This window comes from Arvicola amphibius, chromosome 1 (genome assembly GCF_903992535.2).
Source record: "Arvicola amphibius chromosome 1, mArvAmp1.2, whole genome shotgun sequence".
Taxonomy (NCBI): Eukaryota; Metazoa; Chordata; class Mammalia; order Rodentia; family Cricetidae; genus Arvicola; species Arvicola amphibius.
In genome coordinates this window covers 12616864-12624436 of record NC_052047.1, presented here as the reverse complement: position 1 = coordinate 12624436, position 7573 = coordinate 12616864, and the positions used below count along the sequence as shown (strand labels likewise).

The 7573-nt window shown below is 51.7% G+C and overlaps 1 protein-coding gene across 1 annotated transcript; it reads right to left on the bottom strand.

The window, feature by feature from the left end:
- Positions 1–3619: 3619 nt before the first annotated feature.
- On the bottom strand, positions 3620–7518 carry Sowahb (sosondowah ankyrin repeat domain family member B). Its single transcript, XM_038331570.1, has one exon. It carries the CDS (start codon positions 7231–7233, stop codon positions 4924–4926), a length of 2310 nt encoding a protein of 769 aa, XP_038187498.1. The 5' UTR covers positions 7234–7518; the 3' UTR covers positions 3620–4923.
- Positions 7519–7573: the final 55 nt, after the last annotated feature.

Genomic DNA, 7573 nt, shown 5'->3' with positions numbered 1-7573 from the left:
CAGGGAGAGCCAGTGCATATTGGGCTTTCTTACAGAGTTGTGGGTGAGGGCTTACAGCCAGGAGCATGCGTGGCTTAAAGCAGCCACACGGGGAGGTCTACACCCAGCATAAATGATGACCGCATAGATGCGCAACATCCCTAATCCTTCCTAACTTATATACTTCTAACTCCTCCCTGAAGCCATGAAGGAAGAAAGCGGCACTTTGTCTGAGAAAATAATCCTGTCTGACACCTTCTCCCATCACCTTCAAATTTCCCACATACATTTTCCATTTTCTTTCAGGAATACCAACTGTTTATAACTTCACAGCCATTTTCCGTCATGCTGTAGATTTAAATTCTGAAGAGATGGGGTTTTATTTTATCTACCTAGAAACATAAATAAAGACATTTGGAGTTTTGAACCTGAGAAAGGTCACACAAAGACCTCCAAACTGACTTTGAGTCAATGGTGCCCATAGTAACAGAAAGGGCACAGCACCAAGACCGGTATCCAGGATGCTGAGAGCGGGAGGTGATGCCGCTCCACCTGCCTCTGATCTTCCAGGTGGTCCTGGAGCAGCTTATAGAAGGAAACACACACCTGGACCCACAAGGCCCTGGAGGTGTAAGGTGACACACAGGTGGGGGTATAGGGTTTTGTCAGGTGGCACCCAAGGCAACTTAGGCTGCAGATGTCTTTGTCCCGTGTTCCCCGATAATCACTCCTTTTCCCTCCTCAAAGGATTCTAGGCTGTTCCACGGGGAGGAACTTCTGTGGCTACGGAGCCAGCTGCCTCACGCCTTCCTTCCTAAAAAGCTGAGAGACGTCGTAAGTAAACACAATAAATCTTCTGGCGGAAGAACAGAGACACTGTCAATTTGGTGTCCCATTATCCATGCTATAGGATATGCGTGCCAAGGCTATGGTGATAAAGAACACTGCACACCGAAACCTCAGCTCTATCAAAACCTTTAACCAGTAGCAAACTGTCTGGAATTTCAAGCTCTCCCTCTCTGAATTCCTAATTCTACAATTAGGAATAAAGACCAGAAAAGAAAAAAGCTGTTGAGAGATCATCCTCACTGGATACACTGCTTCTGAAAGGACCGTGCACCCGTTCAGGACACGGTTTCAGCACCCAGCTATCCATGGCTTAGGGCAGGTCTTGGCAGTCACACTTGAGGAACCAAGATGCTATTTTTGTGATAAATGCACAGAAAGATGGTCCATCAGTGACACACTACTCCAAGGTGCTGATTAGCTCAGAGACCCCTTAGGGACAGAGTTTAAAGGACTGTTATGTGAATAGGTGGCCCCAGGAGAAAGCAGCCAGTCTCTGGGTTACCATACATTTGCGGTAACATTAGTAATATTGCACATTTTAGACCTGCCCATCCTGACCTCTCTCTCTTACATTTTTTTTTAAATTGTGCCTGGGGGCAGTGGGGTAGGGAGACACCTCTGCCTTGGTGTGTGTGTGGAAGCGAGGGGAAGAGACCTGGATGTTGAACCAGGTCCTCAGGCTTGGTGGCTCATGCCTTACCCACTGAGCCATTTTCCTGGTCCACTTCTCGAATTTTGATGCATACATCAGTCCACTGTTACAGTGACTCCGCTCTCACGGCTCCCATCTCCAGCCACCAAAGAGCCTGGAAGTCAGAAAGGCTGAAATGGTACCCTCAGGGCAAGCCAGAAGCTCAACAAATTCCCAGAACATGTGTCCAGACATGGTGGCATGGCTGTGATTGCAGTTACGTAAGAGACAGAGGCAAAAGGATTGCTTGAGCCCAGGAACTTGGGGCTAACCTGGACAACACAGCAAGACCCGTCCATCTCATCTTTTTCAATAGGGAAAAACAAAACAAAACAAAACAGTAACAGCAGTCAACCTGGTATATTTAGATGAGTTCAAAGCATTTTCTAATCTTCAAAGCCTCAAAGAAAATCAAAACCCTTTGCTTGTAATACCAGCACATGGGAGGTTGAGGCCACCCTGAACATGAAACATTGTCTCTAAAAAGCAGAAAACGAAATCAAACACTATGTGAGGTCTGCGCACAGCATTCTGGGAACTCTAGTGAAGCAGCCACGCCTGTGACTGGAGGTCTTTACCTTGAATCTTTTTACAGGTTGTATTTGAGCTGATTTTGTTTTGTTTTAGGGTTATGAGTAACCTTACCAAGAAGATAGTAAGTATGGGTTTCCAAGCTGAAGGCATCTAGGACGAAGACTGAGTGGGTAGGGCCTTGGCCCCCACCCCCACCCCAAAGGTGTGGTGCCACCTGGGTGTAGGGAGAAGCCAGCAGAAGGCTGGAAGAGTATTCCTGCCTCAGCCCTCCCTACCTGGACTTTGCAACATGAGCAAAAGGCTCTTTGACCCTGCCCTCCACCCCTCTTCTGCTCTGACTCCGCCCCCCACCCCCAATACTGTGACCCTGTAAGAGAGTTCACCAAGTCAGGTACAACAGACGCATGAACAAAGGCAGGAGCAAGTCCTGATGAGAGCCTGGGACTGTGTTCTGACCACTGAGCAACAGCCAGCGCCAGGGCTGTGTGGAGCCACACACAAGTAGCCAGTAGCCGACAAGAATGCGGAGGAACCAACAAAGCTGGTTTCTTGGGAAGGCCGGTATCACTCCTGGCGGGAACCAAGCCCTTCCTGCTTTCTCAGCCTAAGGGATTCTCTGTCTCTCTGTTTCTCTCTCTGTGTGTGTTTCTCTCTCTGTTTCTTTCTCTGTGTGTGTTCCTCTCTCTCTGTTTCTTTCTCTGTTTCTCTGTTTCTTTCTCTGTTTCTCTCTCTGTGTTTCTGTTTCTCTCTCTCTGTTTCTCTCTCTGTTTCTCTGTGTTTCTCTCTCTGTTTCTCTTTCTCTTTCTCTCTCTCCCTCTCCCGTTCCCTCTCCCCCCTCCTCTCTCTCTCTCTCTCTCTCTCTCTCTCTCTCTCTCTGTCTGGTATTTGGAGTGTTGTATTACGTTAGTTGTCCTCATTCCTGATACGAAGGCCTTTCCCCCACTACCTATTATTACAAGCTTCTCTCTGTTGTAACTCTGCTTTGAAAGACACCTTGGGAACAAGTGGAGGTAGAAAGCAGCCAGGAACAAATAGTTTAGATTTTTAGCTTCTAGCAAAGAGAGATCATGTCCTGTTCACTTTTATAAACCTCACAGCACGGTGTGAAATATGAAATATCTGTTGGATAAGCTGATCCAGTTGTGACAACCTGGCAAACCCACTGGTTTCTAAAAGAAGCTTTTACTAGATTATTTACATAGATATCTATTTTGTAAACTTAAAATTTCATTTTACCAATCCCTGCTCCCTCTATCATGTTTTCTGATTTGATTGTCCAGTTTTGTCCTTTCAGTAGGGGATTAAAAAGGCTATGTAATTGGAAAAAACTCCTAGAACTGATTGTTCTACCTTTTTGGTTTAAAAATGATAGGAGCTGGGGGGGGGGCACTTGACTAATACACGAAGGCCAGGATTCTATCCCTAGAGAAACGGAGAGATGGAGAAAAGAAAGAGACTGAATTCAGCAACACAAAGTTAAACTACAAAGAAACAGAAAGATCTGGCGATCATAGAGCCCATTGTGTAAAAACATTAGCAATAATCAGCTGAGTACAATATAACAAATTATAATGATCTGCTGGTCTTTTAATGCAGGAAAATAACCAGAAGAAACACAAAAATATCTTTAAAAATTACAGCATCATTGCCACTACACATGAAAATATTTCCATAAAAAAGTAATCTCTGAACGAACATTGAACTTTCCAGCCCTCTCTGGGTTTCCGTTGGGTGATTTGTACATTCTGCTGGGATTTCCAAAGTCGTCAGTCTCTGACTTCAGCCAGGGACCTGCACTGATCAGTCTTCCTGAGAACGGGACACTTCCTGTTAGACATTCAGTACTTCAAGGCTAATATTTAATCTTAATTGGCAAAAAGTTTAGTGCAAATAAAGTTATACTTAGCTGCTTGACACAGTCCTGATGGTTTTAACTCTTACCGCTTCCCCTGAGCGACCCCAGTTCTCCTGAGTACCAGCTTTGACCTTGAAACCTATGGGAAGCTGACAGAGATGATTCTGTTTGCTACACAGGGATTTCCCCTGCAGGATGAAAACTTTCAGTCATTACCCAAGTTAAAAACCAAACTGCTTTTATACCTGGGAAGCTCACTTTGGGTTGATGCTAAACAACAGACAAACAGTAACAAACAGAAATAAACAAACACAAACAGGGTCTGAATGGTGTCGTCGTTTCTCTGGAGAGTAGAATCAAGGTCATACTTGATCTCTCCTGTCTGCTTCTCTGACCATTGGCGAAGATACCCAGAGAAGGAAGTCATCGGTTTATACCATAGATGCTGCTCACAGGAAGGCTCGGGCACAGGACTGAGGAAATCGCTTCAATCAAATTCTACACTCTCCAGTCACAATTTTATTTCACCGGTTGGAATGCCAAAGGCACGTAAAGAAAGTGAAGCAAGGCCATCTGACTCCAAACTTGGTGCTTTCCACTCCTCCAAGGCTTATTCTGGAGATGAACAGAAGCCAGGGAGCTTCTAGCCAGAGAAGATTGCAAGCTGCGTCAGTTCCGCGAACTGCCTCTCTTTGACGCATCTGCTCCCTTTCTAGTAAGGCCTGGTACTGCCTCAGAAAACACTGTGCCTTCCTGTGCCCAGACCTGGGGCAGATTCAGGAGAGAGGGACCCTTCCCAGGCTTGAGTGCCTGGTTCTGCTTTTGTATACATTTCATAGCTCAGACATATGAGACTTTAAGAAGTTGAGATGACCCTCGAGGATGCCATTTCACCGGTCCTTTCTCTTTACCAACCCCTAACAGTTTGTTTCCCCTGGGTTCTCTCATTGACTTAGTAGCTTGTGTGTGGGGATGGGGGGTGGGGGACTCTGCCTTCTGGAGAGACGAGCCCACCTCAGTCACTGTACTCTTCTCTCTCCTTTAGAGTGTGGAATTTCTCATATTGGTTGGCCAATTTCCATTTGTTGTGTTGAGTTTTGAGTCTAGCAGCTAAGGAACTCTTCCGGGTGACATTTCTAGACACTTCCCGGCTCTTGACCTTCCTGGCTGGGGAGGAGCTTTGCACTAAGGGATATACAGGGAAGATGGGTTTGCCCCGGGGTGCACCCAGGAGCTGCCATGTTTCCCCAGTGACATTACCGGTCAGATACTGCCATGGTTTCTTGCCACTGACGTCCCGGATATTCACCCGAGAAGCCAACCTTTGCACTAGCAATTTGATGACTCCCTGGTGGCCGTGAATAGCTGCAAGGTGCAGCGGGGTATAGCCACAACTGGACCTCACGTTGACATCCAGCGCAACCCCTGCCTTCTGGGCTCCAGAAATCAAGCACTGAAGGGCATACAGGTCACCATGCTTTGCTATCCAGTGCAAGGCTGTGTACCCCGTCAGGAAGTCTCTGTGCAAAGCCAACTGGGGGTCCTCCCAGAACAAAGCCTCCACACGAGGCCAGGAGCCACTGGCAAGCTTCACAATCCATTCATGTTCCCTGGCATCTAACGGGACAAGTGGTGACCTGTGTTCAGGAGATCTGTGGGGTATCATGGCTGCAGATCCATCCCTGCCGGGGACCCACGAGGTGTGTGGCTGACCTGCCACAGCATTAGCGTCTGTCAATTTCTGTACCAAAACAATATCCACCCTTGGGCTGGGCAGGGCTCCTGCCCTGGAAGTTTTCCTGGACCGAGGTGGGCGCCGGCTTCTTTTCAAAAGGTCCTCATCAAGATGCTCCTCATCAGAGGAGGAGGAGGATTTGGTTCTCCCACTTTGAGTGCTCCTCCTGAAAGATCTCCGGAACTTGGGGGCTGGCCAGGGTGAAGCCTCTTGAGGGTTGTCTCCGAAGTTTTTAGCCACTGTTGGGACCTTCTGAGAAGTGGGCGCATTCCCTCTATTCCTGAGGCTCCTCCGGATCCGACTGGGGCTGCCTTCATTTGAAGACACAGACAGGCCCTCAATAGGATCCCTGAGCTCTCCCCAAGAGGAAACTCTCAGGACGGGTTGCAGCCACTCTTCGGGGGTTCCGGGAGACTCTTTGGGCCCACTGCTGCTCTCCTCGCTGCCGTGGCTCTCTTGATCCACAAAGTCATCCAAATCCTGGAGGGACAGCTGACAACGAATGCTTCGAAAGACAGTGGGTGGAGGGTTCCTGGGCCAGGATTCTGAGGACTCATCAGGAACCACAGGAAGGAGAGAATGAAAAGACAGTTCGGGCTCTGGCAGCGCCGAGTGCGTCTTCGAGACCCCACAGGCGGTTTCCGAGGATAGCTGAAGGAAGTTGTCTGGCAACACCGACCAGGCGCGAGTGGGCCCCTGGTTCCCGGCCTCGGGCACCTGTGGGTATCTGGCTACCCACTCTCGAGTGCGCTGCTGCTGCTGCAGCTGCTGGGTTGAATGGTTCTGGAAGCCGGCGGTAAACAGTTCCAGCGGTTCACTGGAGGGAGCCGGGAGGGGCGGGAGAGCGGGCGTGGACGTCGGGCTCCCAGCAGCCTCGACGGCAGCCCGAGGCCAGACAGGAGTCGCAGACACCGGTGCTCGTTCAGCCGACGCTCCTTCCCGCAGCCACCCGGGAGGTCCGAGGTCATCCCGGGCAGGCGCGGTGAACTCTGACTCCTCGCAGGAGGCCGCTGGGTCCTCGAGATCTCCGGGAAGAGGCTGTCCCGCAGGGTCCCCCCAGCCATTCTGCTGGCATTCCCAGCAGCAGCGACCCCGCGTCTCCACCGCCGCACACCTGCCTCTGGTCTGAGCAGCCGCGGGCCCCGGTGTCCTCCGGCTTCGGCTGTCCCTCGGGCCGTGATGTGCCCGGGTCGCCTCCCGCGCGCTGCTGCCCGCTAGTTCATCGCCACCTAAGTCCACTCGGGTCGCCGCACCTGCCAGCGGCTTCTGTGCCTCCGGGTCACGCGGGCGGCGGTGGCCCCGCTGCGGTCCCTCTGCAGGGGTGGGTCGCTGCAGGCCTTCCTCCCCCAGCAGGTCCCTGTACCTCCTCTTGAGCACCACGTACTTGGTGCCGTCGGGGTCCTGGCGCACTGCGGCCACCGAGTTCACGAAGCCCTTGAAGAGCTCGCGACGCTGCTGCTGCTGGCCGGGAGGCACGTGAGGGTCGCGCAGGAAGCCCTTGAAGTGGCTCAACAGCTCGGCGTTACGCACTCGGCCCCCGGCCTGGCACAGAAAGTCCAGCAGTGCCTCCTGGCTCAGCTCTCCGGCCATCGCTGCCAGGTCCCTGGTCCCCGGGGCGGCTGCGTCTCGAGCTCCCAGCGCACTCCCACTCCGACAGAAACCCAGGCCCAGCGAGTGTCACCTGCGCCCGGGGCGGCGCCACCCGCCTCCATCAGCCGCGGAGGCCGGCGCCGCCCGCATCCCCAAGCGCTTCGGGAGGGCCGAGGGTCCTCAGGGTCAGGTGCCCAGGCTGAGTCCTCGCGCGCAGCCCCGGTGGCAGAGGGCGGCTCCCAGGCCCCCACCCCTGAGCGACGCTGGCCTGTGGCAGCCGGTCCCCGCAGCGAAAGTTCCCGGGATAGGTCGGAGTCGGTTTCACCTGCGCGCTGGCTAC